Source organism: Taeniopygia guttata, chromosome Z (genome assembly GCF_048771995.1).
Source record: "Taeniopygia guttata chromosome Z, bTaeGut7.mat, whole genome shotgun sequence".
Lineage (NCBI taxonomy): Eukaryota > Metazoa > Chordata > Aves > Passeriformes > Estrildidae > Taeniopygia > Taeniopygia guttata.
Window position 1 is genome coordinate 25,694,513 of NC_133063.1, and position 25,717 is coordinate 25,720,229.

The 25,717-nt window shown below is 37.3% G+C and overlaps 1 protein-coding gene across 6 annotated transcripts in view; it reads left to right on the forward strand.

The window, feature by feature from the left end:
* FER (FER tyrosine kinase) overlaps positions 1-25,717 on the forward strand; it is a 167,102-nt gene that overhangs the window by 118,992 nt on the left and 22,393 nt on the right. For all 6 annotated transcript variants that reach the window (XR_012052731.1, XM_072921702.1, XM_072921703.1 and 3 more), the window contains one exon: positions 4,432-4,555. Coding sequence is in view for 5 of the 6 variants with exons in the window: in XM_072921702.1 (XP_072777803.1) it covers positions 4,432-4,555 (124 nt within the window). In the remaining variant the exon portion in view is untranslated. The remainder of the gene's footprint in view (positions 1-4,431; positions 4,556-25,717) is intronic.

Consider the following 25,717-nt stretch of genomic DNA (forward strand, 5'->3'; position numbering starts at 1 on the left):
TGAAATGTGAAGGCACAGTACTTTATTGAAAATGAGTGTTTTAACATTTTTAAACCCTTGTACTTTAAATAGTTTGTCAAATCGCTTCTTACATACTTAAAAACATATCTCCTAGAATTCCCTAGAGATGCATGTTTACTATTTTAAGTTCATAGTTTTAAGCAACTCCATTTGGGCTTGTGTTTTTAATCCCATTTATATGGGATTAAAATGGACTATAAAGGAAATTGTAAATTGCTATAAGGCTGCTTGGAATATTGACCACTTAAATTCTTAAATTTATAAATAAATACAGGTGCAGAATAACATAATTTCAATAATATTACAATGGCCTGTAAAGTAATTAGGAATACGGAATCCTAAAGCTCCCCTGAGTTAGGTGACATTTAGGATGTGTGGCCAAAAGCAAGGTGCATCTGTATGATGAATGTGTGTATAAATATAAGAAAAATTAAGCAACCTCTTTAAACAAACATAGTTTAAAAGGATGTTTAACAAAGGTAATTCCCCCACTTTATTAAAATTTATATGTGAGTAAGAATACATATAACTTCCTGTCATTTGTAATCATTGATATTGTATTACGACATTTATTAACATTTGTATAATTATTTATAATATTATTAGGATACTAGATAGAGATACAATATATAAGCAATAAATCTATACCAATTCAGTGTGAGATTTCCCATCATCATTTCAAAATATATTTTAGTTGTGTTCAGAATGGTTGTCAGAATGATGCCAAGAATGCCTAGAGTAGGTAGGTAGTTGTCACTGTGGACACCAGCTTAGGAAAACACTGAAATATGTGATCACAGTTGATTATAAATGCCAATCAAATCAGAGATTGCCAGAACAAAACACTTTGTAAACCTATTAAACATTTTTCATTGTTGTTTCTTGCATTTTGGTTTCTTCTCATATATGACAGGGTTTTGGTTTTTTTTTTCCTCTTCCTAAGCTTGCTTTTTTGTGTGCAGAGGAGTGAACTGTTTTATTACCATGATATGCCACTTATTGTACAAGAAGTTTTTGCTGTCAAGCACAGCCAACACTAGGAATTGCTGATATGTGGTATTCTCACATTCTCAGAATTCCAGCATGTAATGAGAAATAGTTGCTATTCACAGCAAAATACATGAAGGGCTGTGTTCAGAAACCCAGTTATAACAGGCTGCTCTCATGGAGCTTCTGCTTATGAACTACATTTTGTCCTCTACTTAGTAGAATAATTCTGTTTTATTAGGAAGGGTCTAAAGTACTGTTATATATACTCTCTTAAACTAAAAAAAGGCAAGTCATCTCTGCTAGGTGATTTTATATATATATATATATATATATATATATAATGGTCTAATTTTTTGGTAATTCTTAGGGCTGTTAGAGCATACATCATTTTCTAGTGGTGTTGTGGACCATTAACTGGAATAACAGGTAGCTGTGCAGAATACAATGAAAATTCCACATAAAAGAGAAATCATTGCTTATTATTATGTAGTCTCCCTAGTGTCATTGGTCTATGTATTTCATTTCTATCAACAGCTATATATAATAATACTCTGACACAATGTGCTGCAAATAGTGAATTAGGGCTTTTCACATTAAAACTTATTTTTAAAAGTAAATAAAGATGTTACCTAACCACTGCTCTGTACTAAAGAGTTTTCAAGGAAATACTCTTAATTTAGTCTTGGAGATATTCATGTGGATGCTTTGATATGAAGGTGAATAGTTGGAACATTGACCACAGTAAAAGTCAGAATTTACTGAGGAGTAACTGTTACTTAAGGAACAGATACTTCAGCCTATGTTAGTATCACAATAATGAGAATAATCAGATTTAGACTAAACATTACATATATTGTACAGAGAGAGATGGTTGTTAGTTGGCTCTTTTATTTTGTCTGCTACTAACGCTGCTTTTAAATTAATATTAAACAGAATATTTATTAGAAGATGTTTTTGCCATTTCTATGCAAGGACAGAAAAAGGAAAACAGAGCATGAAAACCCTGAGACAGATTAAAGTAATGTAATTAAAATTTGGTGATAGGCATCTAGCGCACTGTATACACCTTGACATATGGTGCTGTTTTTGCTGGAAACTAGAATTTCATACAGTGCATGCTACGCTCTGAAAATAAACAAGTCTAAATCACTTCCTGGTGGATGTGAATTGCATTGGCAAGTAAAGGGCTTGTGCATTGTGAATTTGACATATTCTGATGTTAGGAACTGAGAAACTTTTAATATCATTCAGAAATAAATTGTTAAAAATTGGGATATTAGTGTGATTGCCTGAGTATATTGGAAACTAATTTATAACATATATTATTTTAAAATTTTTAATGGATATGGTTGGGTTTTCTTTTGTTTAAAGTTTGTTTTAAGTTTCCTTGTTGTCTTTAATACCTTGTTACTTGAGAGCAGATAGTTTCACTGTTGATTGTGGAGAGCATTAACTTATTTATACAAAGAATTCATATGAATTGTGAGAATTATAGTTTACACTGATGTTGTTATAGCAAGTTCTTTTAAGCAGAGAATATTTGCAAGATTTTGGGGGAATTTGTTTCTGCCAGTTTTCTGGTTTTTGTTTTGTTTTGGGTTTTGTTTTTGGGGGATTTTTTTTGGTTTTGTTTTTGGTTTTTTTTTGCATGTTTGTGTTGTTTTCTTTTTCATTCATTTGGTCTTTTATTTATTTTGTTTTCCCAAAATATCAAACTGAGCTTGTCTTTTCAGTTCTTCCTACAGGAAGTTGCTAGCAATTCTTAATCTTCAATCTTGAAACATTGGTTGATTCACTGTAGAGTTTTTTTTAATATCTTAAATGTCTTGTAAGGTCTTAAATGTATTTTTATGAGCTGCCTTGATTGCTCTTATTCAAGTAATGCCACAGCTTGTAAAGAAGGCTTGTAGTCATACTTTTCATAAAAGCTTTTAGTCATACTTTCTCATTCAAAGATGATTCCTGCATAGAAAGCAGTGAGGTCTCAGCACATAAATAACAAAATTTTCATCAGCTTGTTGTGTGTGTTGGAGGGGTGAGTTGCTTAAAAGTTTTTTTTAGCTGTCTGCTGTAGCTAGAATAATGTAATGTAAACTCTGTTTACATGTGCAAGAAATGACACATTAGTTATTGAAATGTTTATCTTACTTTCCACTGGCAATACCTACTTTTCACCAGACTATGTCAGTAACCTCTCAGATTAAATAAAAGGTATTATTACCCAGTCCAGTTTGCAGTAGTCATCTGTCCTTTTTCAGTGGAGTTTAAAACTCAGTATGGGGTGTTTCAGATTAGCTTTAGAGTCAAGGCAATGCAGTCACCTCTTGCTCTCCCATCTGTGTGTTGCCCAGTCTGGGAGTAAAGGGCAGCTCCACCATAATGTCTGAAGGCATTGCAGTTACACTTCATAACATGTGACTTTTTTCTTTAATATTGTCTTTATTTCTTACACTATGAAATATAAATATAGATAGCCTCTTAAAGGAAATCGCATCTGAAACTTTTGATATAATACCATCATTTCCTATTCCTAACAAAAGGCAATATATAAAATTGTGTAACAGCTTGCAAGAACAAATCCTAATAGTCAGTTCAGTCCTAACTGAACAGAAACAAATATTGGAGCAATGACTGGCTACTCACTATCAAATAATTGTGTGACATGAAAAGGTTTGCTGTGATTTTTTTTTTCTTTGCCTGGAATAATAAAATATATTTTAGAAAAGTCTTTTAATACATTTATGTCAGTTAGAACATGGCTTTGCAGTGTTTGTATAATATCCTTCCAGCTTATCTTTGTCCTAAATCAGTTTTTTGGAATATTTTTTTGCTAACACAGTTTTCTTTTTGGAAATTCGCCACCCTGATCCTTCCCCCTTTTCAGATGAGAAGACAAAGGCTTTGTTCCTCTGAAGGCAGAGTAATAACTGTTCACCTTCCACTGCCCAGGTCAAATCTCCAGTCACTGCCCAAGAAGAAAACACTTTGTTACTCCTCCAACATATCAGTGTAGAATTAGAGAAGCATCACTGCAAATGATTAATTTAAAAGTAATTACTTTCGTGTAGCTAATAGGACCTAACCTCTTTATTCACAATTAGTAATTCTGTGATTAGAGATGAATATGTATCACAGATGATCAGGTTTTTTGTCAACAGTTTGTGAGTCTGTATTTAATGTACAATGGTGAAGACTAGGTGTATCAAAAGCATGCTGTGCAATTTTCATTTTCAAGCATCTAATATTTAAGGGAAAATGTATTTTTGAAAGATGAGTTCCTTCCTTGTTCTTGGACTAGCCTTAAACTGATGGGATGAAGATAACAGCTAATAACCTGCATTTTGTTTGATCTTGCACTTCCAGTGAGAGAGAAATGTGAATATCCTATCAGTCTCACTGTCCATCTGTCTGATTTTCTAGGAGGTGATTTCCTGTCATTCCTAAGAAAAAAGAAGGATGAGCTGAAAACCAAACAGTTGGTGAAATTTTCATTAGATGCTGCCTCTGGTATGGCATATCTTGAATCTAAAAATTGTATACATAGGTAAGGAAGATTTTTTATTTCTCACTATTGTACCTTTGCTTAGTAGAAATGCAAGATGTTTAAAGGTGTATGGTCTTTACTATCACAGAAGTGAACCCTGCCCTTTCAAAAAAAATATACTTTTTCTGATGAGTTGGTCATTATTTCTTGTCTAACTCAAATAGTCATTTGGGTAACAAAGAAATGCTACATTATTTGATGTCTGTAGTTTGGTGCTATTAATAGAAGTTAAGAATTATTTTTCACCATGATATGCATTATAAGGAGCTTAATTCATACAGTGAGAATGAATCATAGCAAGAAGCAGTCTGTGAGGCTTATGTCATGTCTGAGATTTGCAAATACTTGCTGGGCCAACAGAGAAGTTAAGGTATTAAATTAATACCTTAAGTATTAAGAGCTAAAGTTCTGTATATTAAAGTATTAATTGCCTGAACTACTCTCTCTGAAACATGGAAGATTATGGGTCATCATACTGTTGGAGTTTCTTATTTCTGTTAGTACCATTCCTTTTTCTTGTGTATTTTCCAGTTTGACTCTGCCATTACTGTTTATACTCCATTTATATCAAAGGGGATGGAATTCGTTTCCACCTGTTTTGTTCTCTCAGAATAGCACAGTATATATCCTGCTTAATGCTATGTGTGAAATATGAGATGTAAACATGATGATGATCTATTTCACAGAAAAATTACGGAGAACAAGTTTTCATTTCTGATGTTGTTGTCTTACACTTTGTGGAGCATCTCCAGGTGAACTGTGTGACACCTATTTACATAATCAGTTCATTTGGGATTTAACACCTTTCTGGTGAATGCTCTTATCAGAGATCTGAATGGTATTTCTTAGATTTTTATCAGCAATGAATGGGTCAGTTGCAGTCCTGCACATCAGGTTAATCAAAACAATTCTGCAAGATCATGATCTAGTAAGAAACACTGAGAGAAAAACTCATGATCTAAAATGATGCAAAATTCCCTTAGGGAAATCCAGGAAAGGGATTGCAAGCATTCTGTCATGACAGAATGTGTTTCAGCCTGGCTCTGTTTGTCAAGGATATAATGGCATAAAAATCAGAGGAAGTAACAGCATTAGTGATTAACAGTAGCCTCATAAATGCTCTAGTGCTTAATAATTCCTGTAACACTCAGATCGGTGTTAAATCTGAAGTTCCTGTTTAAGCTCTTGTGTTCTTAGTTAATAAAAGCAAAGATAAAAATAGTAGCTGGATAACTGAAGTTCGTTATTGCAATTACTGAAAAAAATATTTGCAATATTTATTCATTAAATGGTAGTGTGCTGCCTTAAATATAAATAGCTTTATAGTGCTTTTTTTTTAAATTTTTAACGCTGGAAAAATGATATTCCTGCACAGATGTGTGAAATAGAACTGTTCTAGTAGTTGTAGATGACATTGTGGCTTTACTGTATCTCTAGAAATTTGCTCTGGTGATTGGTGAATAGGAACTGCTATTCCTAAAATCTGTTTACAAAGCTAATAATGTTCTAGAGAATGTGGTTCAGAGAGAAGATATCTGGAGTATTTTCTTACCATATGAAGATTTCGTTTTTTCATAGTTTTCAGTTGGAAATCTGAAACTGATCAAATCTAAATTTGTTTGCTTTTTACCTTCTAAAATATTAATGAAATTTGTTGATTATCACAGATTGCCACAAAAGGTTATCACGGAGAGCTAGCACTTTTCTTAAAGGAAAAAATAAGAATTTTTAGGAAACCTATTCTGAATAAAAATAGAGTTTTAGGGTAACCAAACAAGCAAACCATGTGTTCAAGAGAACTTCTTACTTTTATGAAACACGCGTGTTTATAAATCAAAATATGCGTTGCCAATATTATTTTACCAGTCTTATTTTCTTCGGTAAGCAACATTCTTTTTTGTTTTATGTGGTTAGCCATAGCCTGTACTTACTTTATTTATGAGTTAATTCTTCTAAATTTAATAGGTAAACATAATGAAAATTTCAGAATCGGGCAAAAAACCAAGTTTAGTGATTTTTGCAGTAACAGTAAAGGAAATTGTGTTTGGTTTTATTTTTAGTTACTAACACAGGTTAATTACAAATGCTTTCTCTGGGAAAGTAGCTCATAAAGTTTTAAAATGTGTTTGACTAATGGCTAAACTGTAATTTGATAGGCTTAGCATACATGGAATTTCACTAGGTCTATTCCCTGTTTGAGCACTGACCCAGGATTTGTGGACACCCTGGGGAGAAGCTGGAGGTGCATCCAGCTAGAGTCTAGAACCCCTGTCTGCCACAGGAGCCCAGAAAAGCAGGAAAAATTCAAGCAGTGTTGTGCTCCATGAGCAAGTTCTTGGGTGCTCTAACTCAGAAGCCCGCTGGAATTTCCCAAGCACTGAGAGTGCAACCATGTGGCTGCAGGGTCTGTACAAGCAATCTGGGAGCCTTTGCTGCCTCCTTTTAGGTCAGGTAGGACAGATTAGTCCTGTGCAAGTTTAATGTTGACAGGAGGTAAATTGGAATGGAGCAATTTAATTCATAGCAGGAAGAAGCTTTAGCACTCTCTAAAAAGAGTGGTGGTTTTCTGAAAGAATATTAGACTTGATCTTTTATTGTCAGAAAGTAAATCTACTGAAAGTGGTTCTCAGGTAAAAAAGAGGTGAGAAAACTAACTAGAGGCAATGGACTAAGCAGTGGTTAAAAAAAACGTAGGCTTTTCATTTCTTTAAAGGACTGTAGGCCTTGATTACTATTGCTTAAAGATCAGTAATGTATAGTTAGAAAAAGTTTCTATTATATAGATTGCAGTAAACTGAATCTGGTTTGCTTCATGCTGTTGTCTTTCTACAGTATTTAGTTTAAGTCCTTTGATTTAAGGGTTTTTTCAGAATCTCACATATATATATATTTATTAGTGTAGGTGACTAATTTAGTGCCATGCATATTTGGCTACCTGCTGAGGGAAATTAGAGCTACTCATCAGTTTATTCACATTTTTTTGAATGCTGGTCTTTAGTTGTAACTACAGTATCTACCTTAGCCTTTATATTTTAAAATTCTATGCAAGTCTGTATTGGATTTCAAAGATGATTGTCTGAATTACACTTTACTTACCCTTTCAACAGCTGGGACAGTGCCACAACTAATGTGCTGTTGGTTTTCTATTTTTTTATGTGTTAGCTGTTTCAGTAGGTGAAAATGCTTACATTGGCATGTAAGTGATTATTGAATGATTATTTGATCTACATTTGCATTTCTTCTAGCATCCAGATATCACTTGTTCTTTGCTCGCTCTCTTTAAAGAACAGAAATGACTGCACTTTCAGGGGGAAAAAAAGCTGCATGAAAAGATGTTATTAGAAAAATAAAAATAGTGGTTGAACATGCACAGAAGAATGTAGTCATTTCATCTCCATTTAATTAACATGAGGTTGAAGAATTGTTTCTTGCTTTCATTTTTACCATATGCTATTGTTTAGATAGTTCCATTCTTCTGTTAATTAGAAACAGAAGATAAGGATGGAGATGTGATGCTTTGAGTTGGCTTAATAAGCATTTGGGAGTGGCCTTGTTTTCCAGTATTTGATTTGCATGTGGTGAATTAATTTGTCCATAATTTATGTTTCGTTTTCAAAGCAGTCTTGGGGGCTATAGGAGGGACGCTGCAATTTTTATTGGACTTTATTGGATGTGCAGGGATGTCTTCTACAGGATCAGGTTGACTTATTTGCAATAGATGCACTATGAGTGTGAGGAAACAAGGGATCAAAGTCCCTGCATTCAGTGTCAAATTTTCCTTTCAGTTAATCAGTTTATCTTCTGGAAGTCTCCTGTATTCTGAATTAAAAATACGTTGGTTGGCAAGAAGATCATGTTCTCTAGTCTAGTTCTTCCATTTTTACTCATATTGCTACTGCTTCTGTTTGTCTTGGCTTTGTAGCTGTGAAAAACCCTGTTTTGTGTTAAATCTGGTTTACTTACATGTTATCAAATCCTGACTCTGTGGATATTAATTCAGGATTTTTATAGTTTTCATTAGATATGTATCATTTAATTTAATTACATATAAATTGCTAGGAACATACTTGCTTCCCTGCTAGTAATCTAGTTTAGCTGATCTGCTCTGCTATGAGAGCTTTTTTTCATCTCAAGTCTGGTAACTGCTAATGTATAGAATTTTGGAAAAAAAGTGTCAGAACCCTTTCGTAACCCTGAACTTAAGAACTATAATAGTTAAGTAGGTCTTTCATTTCCTGTTAATCTTCTGTTTCTACATGGAACAACAGTTCAGCTACCACAAAAAGGATAAAAATGATCCTTTTCAGTTTAGCAAAGGTTCCCCTCAATTCTGTGTGTTTCAGGAGGGATTGGAGCCTCCTGGGAGCCAGAGAGTGACAGTTTAGATCCAGAAGGGAACAGGGGTCCTTCCTAAGGAGGAGGAGCAACCTGTCTACTTGATTTCTCTGCCTAAATGCTGTGGAAGACAGTAGCTAAACTCTTCTCTGTGTGTGCTCTTGGGAGGCTCCACACAAGCCCATGCTCCCTGGAATGACAGCTTTGGTTCTGTTCTGCAGCAGCTTGGGTGCTTGTTTCTCTGAATATTGTATTTCATCCTAGCCAGTTGCAATGCCTGAGGCCTTTATTGCAGTTTCTGTAATTTCCTCTGCTAGTGTATGACTTAGAAAGGCAACATTTTGGTGGTAAACCACCTCAAGTCTCTGAGGTTTATTGCAAGGATTAATCTGCCATTATTAATTATCTTTTTATGATTCCTTCAGAATTACATGTATAAAACTATGGTGTGAGATTCCATTTCTATAGCTTTCTTTCACAGAAAATTTATTTATGACTGAATGAAAAAATATGTACTACTGTGTTGATAATATCTGTTGATTGTGCTTCAATGAGTAAGTCTTTGAGAGAATTATTGTCAGTGCTATTGTCAATGCAGCCCATAAATGTAGTGAATAATCATAGTTTTGATGATTTTTTATAAGAAGTTGCCTCTGCTTTATATAAAATGATGTTTCAAAGCATTTTTTCCCAATATAAATGTTAGAAATATTTCTGTTCTGTTTAAAGATAAAAACAAATGGAAACTTTGATGAAGCACTGTTACTTTCTGCAGGCCACTTTATATAAGATATATTGTTAATTTTTTTAAAATCCACTAAAATTTACTCTGCCATGTCTATAAAGTAATTTTTACTCAAACTTTGAATTTGATCAACATACTACCATGTTTTGAGCTTTTATTTCTTAATATGGGCATGCCTTATGCAACCTTCTCTGTTGCCTTTTAACTGGTAAGGGTTTTTCACCATTATGAGTATTTCCACTGCCTATTTTATTAGATTATAAAGATACTGTGCAATTAAAGCATTGCCAGTTTTATACACATTATTGTTTTTTATTTGTTCTGATGGTCATACAGGTACTAATAAAAGAACCATTTGCAAGATTACTAACACTCTCCTTTTCATAGTTCTGTTGTGGGTAAATAAGGATCTGTCTGCCAACTTTTTCCAAAATAAACTGAATTCAGAGAGCTGCTCTTGGGACTCCCAGCTGTTGCTAAACAAATAAAGGAAGCACTGTTTCCAGAAGAGTGGTGCTGCTCACCTCTCAGCGCATTAATGCCAGCACTCCATGGGTGCTGTTGGGGCACTTGGTCTGCCATGATCGTTCTTTCATCAGTGGCTATTAAAACTGCATTTCAGACCATAATATTGATAAAGACAAATGTGTCACTGCTTTCAAATGAGCCAGGAAATTATTTGTCTAAGTTTTCACTCAAAATGAGGCGTTTCCAACCCTAAAATAACTAATCTGGGGCACTCCGCAACTGTTGTCATCTAGGACAGGCAGCTGAACAATGCTAGATTTCTCTAAGCTTGCCATTTCACAGTTGATTATAGACTATTATATAGCAGATTTCAGCTTTTAAGAATAGATTTTTAAGAGATTCCCGCCTCTATTTTTTTTTTTCCTGCTGTCACATTGGTAAGTGTGGTTTGCTCCTAGAGAAGTACATTTACAATTAAATTTGGATCAGTGCTAAATTATTATTTCTGGTTGTCTAAGATCATATTTGAGTAGTGTGATTTTTTTTTCTTTAGTGAACCTGTATGAATCTAAGCTGAAAGCATTAAGGGAAAAAAAAAACCCAGGAAACATAAGTATCTAAGCCCGTGTATATTGTATACTTTAAACTCATTATAATAAATTAAAGTGAGTATTTAATTCTAAGTATATTGTAATAGAATTGCCTGTGAACTATGGTGAGAGAGTAGCTTCTGAATAAAAAATGAACTTTCTTCTAATCTATTATCTGTTTCCCTAAGCTCTTGAATTTTGACATGGCTGGTAACAAAAGAATTAAAAAGGAAGAGAAATGCAGTTTTCTCCTTGTGGACATTGTGCAATTGTTGCACTGGTTGATACTGGTTCCCCTTGTGTGCTTTATTTGAAATTCACCCCAGGCTATATTAAAAGCAAACTAGGCATAACAGATTGAGCTTTGCCATAGCTGCACAAGGCTTGTAATTAGAGTAACAGATTTGGAGGGCGAGAGTGTGATATAAGAATGGTCTGCATGCTTTTTTGTATGCTGTAAATCCTCATGTCATTCTGTCTCCATAAGACCATGCTATCTCTCATATATTCTTGATGTATGCTCAAGGTAGTCCAGTTACAGAGGAGTTAGTGATCACAGTGTGTAGGAAATACATATTTGAATTGTGGCTTTTTCATGTTACTTTGTTAAATAAACATGCAGTAGACTACACAAAGTATTACATTAACTTAATGATTGTTACATTATGATAGAACTGGAAGCTCTGGTGGGGTTTTTTTTCCTCTTTAGGAATAGCATGGTAGTTTATTCAGCTGCTATTAGGACAGGTTTTATTTGCCATGGGGATTTTCCAGTATTATTTATCTCTACCACTTACTACTCTTTTAAAATAATAAAATAGAAGGCATATATTCATACTAGTGGACAGCAAAGTTCTTGTTCAACTGTGGTCATTTGGAGGCTAATATTAATAATTAATGTTCCCAGAGGCCAGTTTAGTATAGGATATTAGTTTATGCTGTTTCTTAGCTTCAAATGAAAAATTGATGTTTCTTCATATTAAATAAATAAAGGCAAATTACCTTTTTCTTTCTGTGTTTATATTTTCTTTTGAAAAGGCAGTTACATCTTTATTTTTGTTTCATCTTTATTTTTGCCTAATTGACTTTTCATTTAGCTTCCGTTTTATGTCTAAAGATAACACAGCCTGTATATCAACTGAATGGCATCAGGAATAATCCAGTATGATCAGTTAAACATAATTCTTTATATTAATGTTTTGAAGTGTATGTTAAAATATTCAATAAGGTGGATATTTTCATTTTATTACAAAATTTCAGTGGTCCCTATTCAGTATGTGCTTAAGTATCATCTTTTGTGTATTCTCCATAAAATGTGGAAAATATCCAGTTATTTCAGACCTCTGAGCTTTCAGGATCTCAGTTTTTCTAGGATTGTGATTTAAAATGTCATGTAGAGTTAAGCTAAAGGTAGTAATAGTTAAATTGGTTGGCATGTTATTGCAGAATTATTTCATAGACCTAGGTACTTAAAAAATATAATGTCAATGTTGTCAATAAGCTGTATTAATACAGATATATGTGGTGATAGAATTCATTGATAACAGTTAATACAGGGGGAGCTGAAAATCCATTACTTTTCACAATAGCTAAAAATTTATAAAGACTTCTATTTTTCTTTCTGTTTTATACATTTCACTTGTCAGTTAGCAATTAGAGGTTAGATATTTACCGTTGGAAGGCAGATTCTTCATTCTGGTCAGCTGACTCTTGCATTTTTAAGGAATATTGAATGTTTATATATAACTTATTTGTGGCCTGAGGTCTTAGTCTCACAAAGAAGAACATGAAAAATCCTTGCTAAGGGGCATATGTTATGTACAAATATAAGGGGAAAGAAATGTGCCATTTTAAGGATAATATTTTATAAGAAAATGACCCTAAACCTAAACTTTATGAAGTTCCTTTACTTTGTTAGTACAGGGCTTTTCCCTCTTGAGATTTCACACCTTTTCTTTACATTGTCCCTGCCCTTACAGATTTTACTGCACAACTGGGTAAGATTGTGAGCGAGGAAAAAGATACATAAAAGGAAAATTTGTTAAGAAGGAAATATTTTTGTTCTTCTTATTGCATAGGTAAAGGACATATTGCATAGAGAAGCTGATATTTCTGCTCTTACATGTTGAAGTGAATAGCAATGAATCTGTTCCCTGAAATCTCAAATTATACTCTGATCTTTCTGCCATGTGGAATTTCTGTTTGGGTTCCAGGAATTATCAGAGAATCCAAAAAGCCAACACAAAGTTCAAAATATTGCCAGATACAGTGACAAAATGTTAAATGTGATTAATATAGTTACATGATCTCTTCTTTTAGAAGTGCATCTGTTTTATTCTAAGGGGGGACAGTTGTTCTGTGTAAAATCAAAATGAAGTTATTAGAATTTAGTAACTATATAATAGTATTCTGTAGACAGTGAGGAGAAACATTAAGTATTAAAACCTAATTATGAAAAGGCATATATCAGAATAAATTATCAGGTTGTAAACAATCTGTAGGAAATGTCAGAAGATCAGATTTAGATTTTTTTTTCCTTGTCACAGAAGTTGCATAGTATGAAAAATATTTATTTCTTGCCATTGGAGTTGAATTAGTCTATTTCTTATGAGATATCCCTGATACAGAAATCTCACGCCTAAAAAATTAGTAACCTTTGCTAGGAATAAAGGAAATAAGGCTGAAAGAAATTAAAGCAAATTTTCTTAGACTCTCGCATTCTGTTTAACAAAAAGTAACATTTGAACTGTAACATTATTGCACTGTGTTTGTTTTTATTTACTGCAATATCAGTTTCTTGATGATAAATATTAGGCATCTACAAGTATTACTTAGTAAAATAATTTGAGTAACATTTTTTGTATAGTAAGTCTACTCACTGCATGAAAGCAACAGGCTCTCTAATTAAAAAACAAAAAGGAAAAAATGAAAGTTACAGGCTGTTGAAACTAAGATTAAAATAACATGCTGTTAGTGTTTGTGGAAGCTGTAGTGCTGACTATAAAGTCACATAGCTCTTCTGGATAATGTAAATTTTCTCTACTGTCATAATCCTGGTACAGTGGAGAGCAGTGGGTGAAATGTAATTACTTTCTAAGAAAGATGGGCTGCAGTATACCATTTGTGCAGTGAGCAAAAGAGGTATCAGTAGATGATGAACAACGAATTCGATGATAGGTTAAGAGAAAAGCAGAAGAATAAGGGAGGAGGAGAAGGGGGAAAAAGCAGTCAACTACAGCAGTTGATTCAGAAGTGAGGTTTAGGGTACCCCTTTGAGTGCAAATCGTTGACCACAAAGTATGTCAGTGTCAGTACAGGGAAGCTAAAACATGCTTTCGTGTACTGATTTATTTTCTTTGGGGTGTAGAACTTTTCCTGGTTTCTTTCTTACAGCAGAAAATTCTAATCAGTGTTTCTGAAAAGTAGAAAGAAGCGTATCTAAGATACAATGCACTAAGATATTATGTGCTGCTTCAATATTTTATTGGCTTCCTGATACTAATTCTTGACATTCCAAAGAGGAATGTCCCACAGTTATCTCAGACTGGAAAGAACTTCCTTTTAATAAGAAATTCTTAGGCTGTATGTGGTAGCAAATAATTAATTCCCAAGTTTTTTTTTTTTTTTGGAAGAAAAAGTTATTTCCCTTTTCTGCATTTTATACCCATACATAACACAAATATGTATATGCTCACTAGGTCACACCTATTTTCCAGATAGTACTAATGATGATACACCTTACTGTGGTTTTTACCACTGCCTCAGGAGGTTTTTCAGTGTTGTAGTTTTATCACTGATGTATGATATTCAGCATATTCAGCATTGTTATCTGGCTGTGTATATAGTGAAAAACAGATGAAAGAAGGACACGTGATGGGTTTTAGTGTGTATTCATGAAATAATATGTTTTTAAAGTTTATAGAACGGGAAAACTTCATGGTCATATAGGTCTACATATCAAATAATAAAGAGAGGGCTGATTTTCAGCTTTTTGTAAAATTAGGACATTTTTCCCATAAACCTAAGAGAAACTTATGCCCATTAAGCTAAGTTCAAAGGTAAATTCAGTTTCAGTAGGTAGTGCTCACAAAATACGTTGTCTATCAAATTTAAACTGTCTGAAAGGAATACACTTGCTGAGGATAGGTAAAATAAAACACACAGAAAGCTAAGTGCATATTTTGTTCTCTTTTTGTCATTGCTCTGCTGTTCTCAGCCTCTTCCCTCCTCATTCAGCAGAACTGTAGTGCATGGATACGCTTTTATGAAACAATTTTTTTATCACTGTGAGTTTTGACTCAAACAAGGAGTTACTCTTTGTCCAAGGCTATTTCAAAATCCTTATGCAAGGTAGTAAATAGCAAGGGAGACCATACTGGCATGTTAACTGGTTTGGAAGATGGAGATCATCAAGGTACATGGAGCTGTGAGAGTTTTTCAATCAATGTTGCAATATTTAAATGCTCACAGATTTCAGCTGAGTATTTCAAGCTAGACATTAAAAGCTCCTGGCACTGATGGATGTCACAAGTGTCTTGGCTTATGGGAAATAAAAATAGGTGAGTGGAATAAGAGCCAAGCCCCAGTTTAAAAAAACCCCAAACTATATGTAGGAGTTAGGATGCTCTAAGTAAAAATACCTAATTTGAAAGGTTTCTGCTTTGAAATAATTTTGATTTTGGAGATCAGTAAAATAAGTAGCCTACATGTGCTCAAAAGGAATGGTTTGAACTTTACTGCTCTGAATATTGCATCTGAGTAGTTAGCTGGTTGTACATATCTCCAGGCTTTCCACTAAAAAATTAATTGACTGTCCTTTCTGCTTGATATCTTAAACCTCTCTGACTTCATATGTGCTTCCAGGAAGCCACCCTTCCTACCGTCGTTGCTTGTGCAGATCATGCTCTCTTGTAGGATATTATCTGGAATAGTTTCTTACTCTTCTTGCAGGGTCATGCATGGAATAATGAAATCCCACTCCCTCCTCATGAAAATTCTGAGTATCCCAAATGAAGAGCAAAATTGAGACAGCAGGGTCTCCCATGCTGCTATTGTCTTTTTTTGGCAGAATTCAAGTATAAAATGCTAGTATTGTGGTTACAAATATATTTATCTGTCCTGGTTGGTTTTTAATACATATTTATTTCAAAGGAGTTAGTAAACTTTTGTATACATTAATAATCTTCTATAACACAGCTGTACTTATGTTCTAAATTGAAACCAGTTGTTTTTAGTTTTGTAACTCTGTAAGCATCTCTAGCCACAGGAGAGCATTATCACCTTCAGAGAGAGTCAGATAGACAGAGCTCGTAGCACTAAGACTGTGAAAGTTATGAAAGATTTTTCTATGTCAAACATAAAGACATATTTTTTCCTTAAGCAGGCAGTTTCTGCTTCTTTTAACTGTCAAAGAGCTATTAACTTGGAGTGCTTCAGTTCCCTTTTGGGGAGTATTTTATAGTAATTTATACAGGGCTTGATAAAAAATCTCTTAGATTAGACAGTGGGCCAGTATTTTTCTCTGATGGTTTTAACCTATTCTTTAAAAATTCACGGTTCACCTCTACCCTTGCAGATGTCTGAACCTGTTGCTGGGCTCTGAAGTGCCACTGATGTGCTGCTCACACCAGTCTGGGTTAGGTGCTCCCTAAAGAAGCCTGTAGCTGAGGAAGCCAAAATTTGTGTGATAGGTTTGCTACACATAGTGTGGGGCAACATTTGACATGTGAAACTACTTCTAACCACAAATAAATGCCTGTAGCTGCATATGATAGAAATCTGAGGAGGCTCAGCAGCACCTGTGTCGTTCTGCCTTCATGGGAATCTACCTGTACCCTGCTGACAACACCTTTGGCCCTTTTCTGTACAGAAATTAGTAGTTTGTGTCAGTTGCATTTGGAATTTCGTTGTTTCCCCAAATATGTGATTGGTTGAAAAAGTCACCTTTTCATATATGATAAAATTAACAAATACACTAATCCAGGAAATTAATAATTCTTTGGGTCTCTCCCTCTTTGACCACTATTTTTATGTTGTGTACTATATGCCTGATAGTATAACAATAGATTCCAGGACACCTGACAATTCTAATGTTTACTTTATGTCAGTAAAAAGTTGGATTAATTTATTTAATCTATCCGTTTGAAACAGACACTGGTCTGTACACCTGACAATTTTTTTTTTTTTTGCTTATTAAAGTAACTTCATTAAAAAAATAGAATTTTTACATTTTCCTAGACAGATTTCTTACAATCTAGTAGATAATGAGCTTTTATTTTTCTGATGCTCAATTTAATTCCATTACTTGTATTTAATTGGAATCCTTATCTTGTTAGGTTCTCTTTTCTTTCTACATGATTGCCTAGTAGTATTTATTTTTTACTGAATATTTGTATTTAGGCTTAATTTTTCAAAATATAATAGTTGCTGTTTTACAGGCTATCTCTAGTGCTTATTCCAACAGATATAGTTCCTCCCTCTCCCTCTCTCCCCCTTCTTTCTCCTTCTCTCCTTTCCTTCTTTTTTTTTTATTTATTTGCCCTTACAGTTCCTTGCAGTTACTCTTAATTTGGTATTATCTGGAAATGTAATTAAATTCCCATTTGATTTTTCCCTCAGATCATTAACAAAGCTGTTAAATGAAAACAGGCAACTCCAGTTTGTGGCCCTACATTGTATCATTGTCTAAGAAATTTCTTACCCATGATCCTTTAAGCAGGAAGATTGTAGATGTTTAGCAGATGACTAGCTGGACTTCAGTTATTTTATAACCGTAGCCCACAACAAATCCTAAAATGAATGTAATATTAAATGGCAAAGAGGATCCTGTCTTCCTCCACTATAATGGCAGAATAGTTTTTTGTGCGGAAGTATTTCAGAATAATAGCCAGGTGCAGTAAACCCATAGCTCTGCAATAGTTTTCTAATAATTTTCTCTACCTGTCTTTAGATTAAACACATGAAAGTGTTTTCTGCACCTCCTATAAACTTTGAATCCCGGTAGGACAAGGAGTATTCAGATCCATAGAGAGTAAACCCTATACAGGAGTGAACATACTTCCACAGAAAGCAACCAGAGGCAGAGAGGCTGTTTCTAAATGCAGAACTCTGGATTTTCCAGGGAAAGGACATTCTTATAACAAACAGATGACTTCATGGTATGGCATAAGGTTTTAATAAAAGAAAAAGGATAGAGTTCAGTATGTGATAAACTTGGAGCCCCTGGACTTGCTAACATCTCTTCCTTGACTCGGCCCAGCTGTGAAATTCTACGGTGGTGAACATGCATGTGACATATGAGTTCATCAAGTTCCCAAAAGCTGTGGAAGTCCTGTCCTATCTCCTGCTATCAATATGAGATTTAATCATGATCCTTAATCAGCACTGTCATCTCTTTTTTTTTCTGCAATATCTCCCACTTTGGATACTCCACCATAATTCTGTGGAAATTCCATCACTTTCTTATTTTTCTTGTGATGAAAAAGTGCAAAATATTTTCTTCCACATTTAAGTTTTATTTTTGAGTGAGAAAACTACTGTGGATTTTAACTAATAGCAACAAAAACCATGACAGAGGTTCAGTTTATTTACTGTCTTTTTAATTTACAGGAAGTGAATAGGTAATTTTATTCCTCTAATTTTCTATATATAATTCTCTGCAATGTATTCATCACATGAAATTTCTTTCATATTTCTGTAAGCTAACTGCAAATCTTACTTAGATGTCTAGGACAATTAGTAAATTGTTCCTCATCTTCATTTTCATTAATCATATTTTATTATAGTTACAAAACAGACTATTTTTAAAACACTGAAATATTTCAAGATGCCACTAAGTATTTGTTGGTAATCCTTGATTAAATGTAGAGAGATATTGTAAAGTACAAATTAGAATTTTTTTTCTCTGACTGGAAAATTATGAATGAATAGGTTATTATTGTATATATTTTTCAATGGTTTCCGTTGCTAAGAATGCTTGGTTGGCATATGCTGCCTGGCCATCCATTTAAATTATTTTCTCCCTAAATAAGAAACATCTCCAGATATTTGGCTTGTCCCCCGAATAATTGGCTTAAAATGTGGCTGACTTTTCTCCCTTTGCTATTGGCTTTCTTTGAGACGGTCTCTAAAAAATGCAGGAGGTTTCTTTTTTTCACTTTTTTAGCCACTCAGTTAAGGGCTGCAGCACAATCCTCTTATCTAGCCCTGCTAGATTGTGCTGCTTCTCTGCTCTGTCTTTTCCTTGTGATTTCTAATATACCTAATGTATTTGGTTTCTCTCTTATTTCTTCTGTATTATTTTCATGAATATGTAGTGTCTTGTACCTTAATCATGCTGGATGCTTCATTTCTTTGTAGCCTGATTATTACCTTTACCTTTTTTTACCGTCATTAATGAAATGTTTCAGGATCTAGTTCCTATAAAATACTATAAAATACTGGAAAATCATGAACATTGGTCCATGCTTATCTGTTACTTCTAAAATCTTAATCCTTGCCTATCTGCTGTAGGAGCAAAAGTAAATTTAAGTGATGGAAGTGCATGTAGAGATAACTTAAACTACACGTGCTGTTGCATACCACATTATTGGTTCTGGCTATTGAAAAAGGAGTAGAGTTCCTACCTGTCCCAGATGAACTTTTAATATTCACCTGTGGCAAAGTACTTAAATCTAGCCTCAGAAGGCTTTGAAATATTACCTTTTTCATTGGTATTTGAAAAACCCTGCAAATAATGTATTATTGTGCCATTTTATTTTATTTTAGTGAAAAGGTGGGGAAAATGTGACCCATATTATAATCATGCTTTTGAATTTCTTAATTTCTTGTGCACTTGCAGTGTTTTTCAATTCCATATGCTCTCCTTTGCATTTGTAGTCATTTGAACGTAATACGTCATGATATTAATACTAGAATATGGCTTGGTTTAATAGAATGAGAAGTTTATTTTGTAAAAACCTTAATCTTCAGAAAATCAGTTGTCCAAGATTAAAAAAAGAACGTTTTCCTATTTACCATCTGAGTAGGAGTTGCCTTGAGGCAGTTTTCCTTATCTGCTGTTAATAGCCCCATCAGTGCGTTGCCACATGACTCAGAGATAACACCGTCCAGGAGCAGGTGATTAAGGACACACCTCGTGACTCATAATGACCCATTGTAAGATGCTCTGCCCAGGGGGGAGGAGCTAGGCATTCCAACCTGGATAAAACTGGGCATTTCTAGACAGAGGGGCAGCCTTTTCACAGGTTCTCCGAGAAGACACAGCAACTACATCTGCCATCCCAAGAGGACTGCAGCTACTCCAATTTGGACTGCTACCATCACGCTGGCCAGGTTGTATTCTGACTTTGTCAGTAGTCTTTCCCTTTGTATTATTGCATGTATTTTTTGTCCTTTTCCCCTTTTCCCAATAAATTGTATTTCTGACTTGGAGTCTCTCACTGGTTTTGCTTTCAAACCAGAACATATTTTTGGTGCCCAACGTGCGGCAAGAAAGTACTGAGAGAAGTCAGAATTACAGTCTTGTATTGTAGAGGGTACCTATTCACTATGATGCTTAACATGCGGTTTTGGGTCTCATACCTAGCTTTCTATATTTTCCCGAATGTGGGGAATTATGTGGCAATTGTAATGCTCATGTGTAGACCAGGGTATGGTATGAGAATTGCTTTATTGTTCTACTATGTCTATTGCATTATGACCTCTGAGGCAATGAACATGATGTTTGCTTGTCCTAATCTAGGCTGCTATGTCTGGGGCCTCGGCAACCTCACCCAGCCCCTGGGGGGAGGGGTAAAGATGGATTTTTTCCAACCTTTCAGGCTTGACACAGCAGTTTTTGAAAATGTTAAGTTCCCTCTGGATGCCAAGGACAGCATAATGTTGTTGTTAGTTCTTCCTTTGTCTTCTCTGCACAGTCTGCAACATGCTTAGAAACAAAACACTGCATAGTGTGGTGCAGCAAAACATACATAGTGTGATACAGCGTCTTCTTGAGGAAGAGGAAACAAGAAGCAAAGCAACAGTGTCCATGCCTGTACAGAATACCACAACAGCATCCATGTCAACGCAGACTGCCACAGAGAAAGAAGGAACCAAAAGGAAAACAACAGTGTCAGTGTCTACGCAGACTGTCATGGAGGAAGAAACAAAAAGCAAAGCAAAAGTGTCTATGTCTACACAGACTGGCACAGAGGAGGAAGGAACCGAAAGTGCCATCAGCATCTCCACACAAACCATCACTGAACCAGAGCAGCCTGAACCAATAGTAGTTGCCCCCGTTCAGAAGAAGAAATCAAGGAGCAAATCAGTCTGCATAGTGACTGACGAGGACACTGCAGGACCCTCACACCCAGCAGAAGAGACAGAGCCAGAAATCATCACTCGCTCTCTATCCCTGGGTGAGCTACGTGACCTGCGGAGAGAATTCACCCACCAGACAAATGAGTCCATCCTCACCTGGCTTCTCCGCATCTGGGACGCTGCAGCCAATGACACCATTCTGGATGGAAGTGAGGCCAGGCAACTGGGATCACTGTCCCGGGATGTGGTCATTGACGAGGGGATTGGGAGAACCCAAGAAACTCTCAGCCTCTGGCAGCGACTGCTCACAAGTGTGAGGGACAGATACCTTTGTAAAGAAGACCTCCAGGTGCTCCAAGGAAAATGGAATACCATGAAACAAGGTAGCCGATGCCTGAGGGAGTTGGCTGTGTTGGAGATAATTTTCGCAGAAGACGAAAGATTTTCTAAGAGTCCAGACTGTGTCCAGTGCACATCACAAATGTGGTTGAGATTTGCACGGCTTGGACCAGAGATGTACTCCCGTTACCTGGCAACACTGCGGTGGAGGGAAGGCGAGGACAGGGTGGGCGTCTTACCCAATAAATTAAGAATTTACGAGGATACGGTCACCGCCCCATTTCGTACCCATGTCTTGTCCGTGGAAACAAGGTTGGCTGAGCAAGTCCGGGACTTGATTGAAGAGAGTCATAAGAAACTAAAAAAGGAACTTAGAGAAGAAGGCTACCATATTTCACCAGAACCCACAAGAATCTCTGCCATTAGGAGCCAGCGCTCCCAAGCCAAGGAGAGAGGATACACTCCACGAGGAAACCTCTGGTTTTTTCTTCAAGAGCATGGAGAAGACATGAGGAAGTGGGATGGAAAACCCACCTCTTCCTTAGCAGCCTGAGTACGTGAACTAAAAAGAGCACCTAACACAAAAAGAGTCAATGCTGCTCCAGTCTCTCAAACACAGAGTTCCAGACAATATAAGAATAATGATATAACTGATCCTCTTGAAGGAACCTCAAGAACCTATTTACCAGAAGAGAGCAATGTATACCATGACCAGGAATAGAGGGGCCCTGCCTCTAGCCAGGTAGAGGACAGGGACAATCGGATCTATTGGACCGTGTGGATTCGATGGCCTGGCACATCTGAACCACAAAAATATACAGCTTTGGTTGACACCGGTGCCCAATGTACCCTGATGCCATCAAGATATGTAGGAGAAGAATCCATTTCTATTTCTGGGGTAACAGGAGGATCCCAGCAGCTTACTGTATTAGAGACTGAAGTAAGTTTAACTGGGAACGGGTGGCAGAAACACCCCATCGTGACTGGCCCAGAGGCCCCATGCATCCTTGGCATCGACTATCTGAGAAATGGATATTTCAAAGACCCAAAGGGATATCGCTGGGCTTTTGGGATAGCTGCTGTAGAGACAGAAGACATCCGGAAACTGAATACCTTGCCTGGTCTCTCAGATGACCCGACTGCTGTGGGACTGCTGAGAGTTGAGGAACAGCAGGTACCAATTGCCATGACAACAGTGCACCGTCGGCAATATCGTACCAGCAGAGACTCTGTGATCCCCATCCATGAGATGATTCGTAAATTGGAGAGCCAAGGGGTGGTCAGCAAGGCCCATTCACCTTTCAACAGCTCTATATGGCCAGTGCACAAGTCCAGTGGGGAATGGAGACTAGCGGTAGATTACCGCAGCCTGAATGAGGTCACACCACCACTGAGCACTGCCGTGCCAGACATGTTGGAGCTTCAATACGAGCTGGAGTCCAAGGCAGCAAAGTGGTATGCGACCATTGATATTGCAAATGCCTTCTTCTCCATTCCTTTGGCAGCGGAATGCAGACCTCAGTTTGCCTTTACCTGGAAGGGAGTGCAGTACACCTGGAACCGACTGCCCCAGGGGTGGAAACATAGTCCCACCATCTGCCATGGGCTGATCCAGGCTGCACTGGAAAAGAACGAGGCTCCCGAACATCTGCAGTATATCGATGACATCATTGTGTGGGGAAGCACAGCAGGGGAAGTTTTCAAAAAAGGAGAAAAAATTATCCAGATTTTACTGAAAGCTGGTTTTGCCATTAAACAAAGCAAAGTTAAGGGACCAGCACAAGAAATTCAGTTTCTAGGAGTCAAGTGGCAAGATGGACGTTGTCAGATCCCAACAGAAATAATCTAAAAGATCACCGCTATGTCTCCACCTACCAAAAGAAGGAGACACAAGCTTTCCTAGGTGCCATAGGCTTTTGGAGGATGCACATTCCCGAGTACAGCCAGATTGTGAGCCCTCTCTACCTGGTCACCCGAAAAAAGAATGATTTCCACTGGGGCCCTGAGCAGCAACAAGCCTTCACTCAGATCAAGCAGGAGATCGCTCATGCTGTAGCCCTTGGCCCAGTTAGGACAGGACCAGAGGTCAAGAACGTACTCTACTCTGCAGCCGGGAACCATGGTTTGTCCTGGAGCCTTTGGCAGAAGGTGCCTGGGGAGACTCGGGGTCAACCACTGGGATTTTGGAGCCGGAGCTACAAAGGCTCTGAAGCAAGCTACACTCCCATAGAGAAGGAAATCTTGGCTGCGTATGAAGGAGTTCAAGCTGCCTCAGAAGTAATTGGCACTGAAACGCAGCTGCTTCTGGCACCCCGACTACCAGTGCTGGGGTGGATGTTTAAAGGAAAGGTTCCTTCTACACATCATGCCACTGATGCCACATGGAGTAAATGGATTGCCCTCATCACTCAGTGCGTCCATATTGGAAATCCGAATCGCCCTGGGATTCTAGAAATTATAACAAACTGGCCTGAGGGGGAGACTTTTGGATTGTCTTCTGAAGAAGAGGAGCAAGTGGCACGTGCTGAGGAGGCCCCACCATATAATGAGCTACCAGAAACTGAAAGACAATATGCCCTTTTTATGGATGGTTCCTGCCGAATCATAGGCACTAGCCGGAAATGGAAAGCTGCAGTGTGGAGCCCCACACGACAAGTGGCACAAGCTACTGAGGGACAAGGTGGATCAAGTCAGCTTGCAGAGCTTAAAGCTGCCCAACTGGCTTTGGATATTGCTGAACGAGAGAAGTGGCTGAGGCTCCATCTCTACACCGACTCATGGATGGTAGCTAATGCTCTGTGGGGATGGCTGTGTCTCTGGAAAAAGGCCAACTGGCAGTGCAGAGGGAAACCCATCTGGGCCACCGAGATCTGGCAGGACATTGCTTCCCGAGTAGAGAAGCTGAAAGCTGACCGTGAAGATTCGACACGTGGATGCACACATACCCAAGAGTCGGGCTACTGAGGAGCATCACAACAACGAACAGGTAGACCGAGCTGCCAAAGTGAAAATATCACAAGTAGACCTAGATTGGCAGCATAAGGGAGAATTATTCCTAGCTCGTTGGGCCCATGACGCTTCTGGGCATCAGGGGAGAGACGCAACATACCGATGGGCATGAGACCGAGGGGTGGACCTTACTATGGACAACATCTCACAGGTCATGCACGACTGCGAGACCTGCGCTGCAATCAAACAGACCAAGCGGATGAAGCCTCTGTGGTACGGTGGGCGATGGTTGAAATACAAGTATGGGGAAGCCTGGCAAATTGACTGTATCACGCTTCCCCAAACCCACCAAGGCGAGCGCTATGTACTGACCATGGTGGAAGCAACCACAGGATGGTGGGAAACCTACCCTGTGCCTCATGCCACTGCCCAGAACACCATCTTAGGCCTAGAAAAACAGGTCTTGTGGAGACACGGCACCCCTGAGAGAATTGAGTCAGACAATGGAACACATTTCAAGAATGGCCTCATCAACACCTGGGCCAGAGAACATGGGATTGAGTGGATATATCATATCCCCTATCATGCTCCAGCTGCTGGGAAAGTTGAGCGATGCAATGGACTGCTTAAGACCACCCTAAAGGCACTCGGTGGGGGAACTTTCAGGAACTGGGAATTGAACTTGGCAAAAGCTACCTGGATGGCCAACACCTGAGGGTCCATCAATCGAGCTGGTCCTGCCCAATCTGAACCCTTGCACACAGTGGATGGAGATAAAGTCCCTGTGGTACATATGAAAGGTATTTTAGGAAAGACTGTTTGGATTAATCCCACCCCAGGTAAAGACAAACCCATCCGTGGGATTGTTTTTGCTCAAGGACCCGGTTATACTTGGTGGGTAATGCAGAAGGATGGGCAAACCCGTTGTGTACCACAGGGAAACTTAGTCTTAAGTGAGAACTATGTGTAAGGTTTCATCATGATGAAGATGGAAATAGGAAAAGGGGTGGATAATGTCCAAGATTAAAAAAAGAACGTTTTCCTATTTACCATCTGAGTAGGAGTTGCCTTGAGGCAGTTTTCCTTATCTGCTGTTAATAGCCCCATCAGTGCCTTGCCACATGACTCAGAGATAACACCGTCCAGGAGCAGGTGATTAAGGACACACCTCGTGACTCATAATGACCCATTGTAAGATGCTCTGCCCAGGGGGAAGGAGCTAGGCATTCCAACCTGGATAAAACTGGGCATTTCTAGACAGAGGGGCAGCCTTTTCACAGGTTCTCCAAGAAGACACAGCAACTACATCTGCCATCCCAAGAGGACTGCAGCTACTCCAATTTGGACTGCTACCAGCACGCTGGCCAGGTTGTATTCTGACTTTGTCAGTAGTCTTTCCCTTTGTATTATTGCATGTATTTTTTGTCCTTTTCC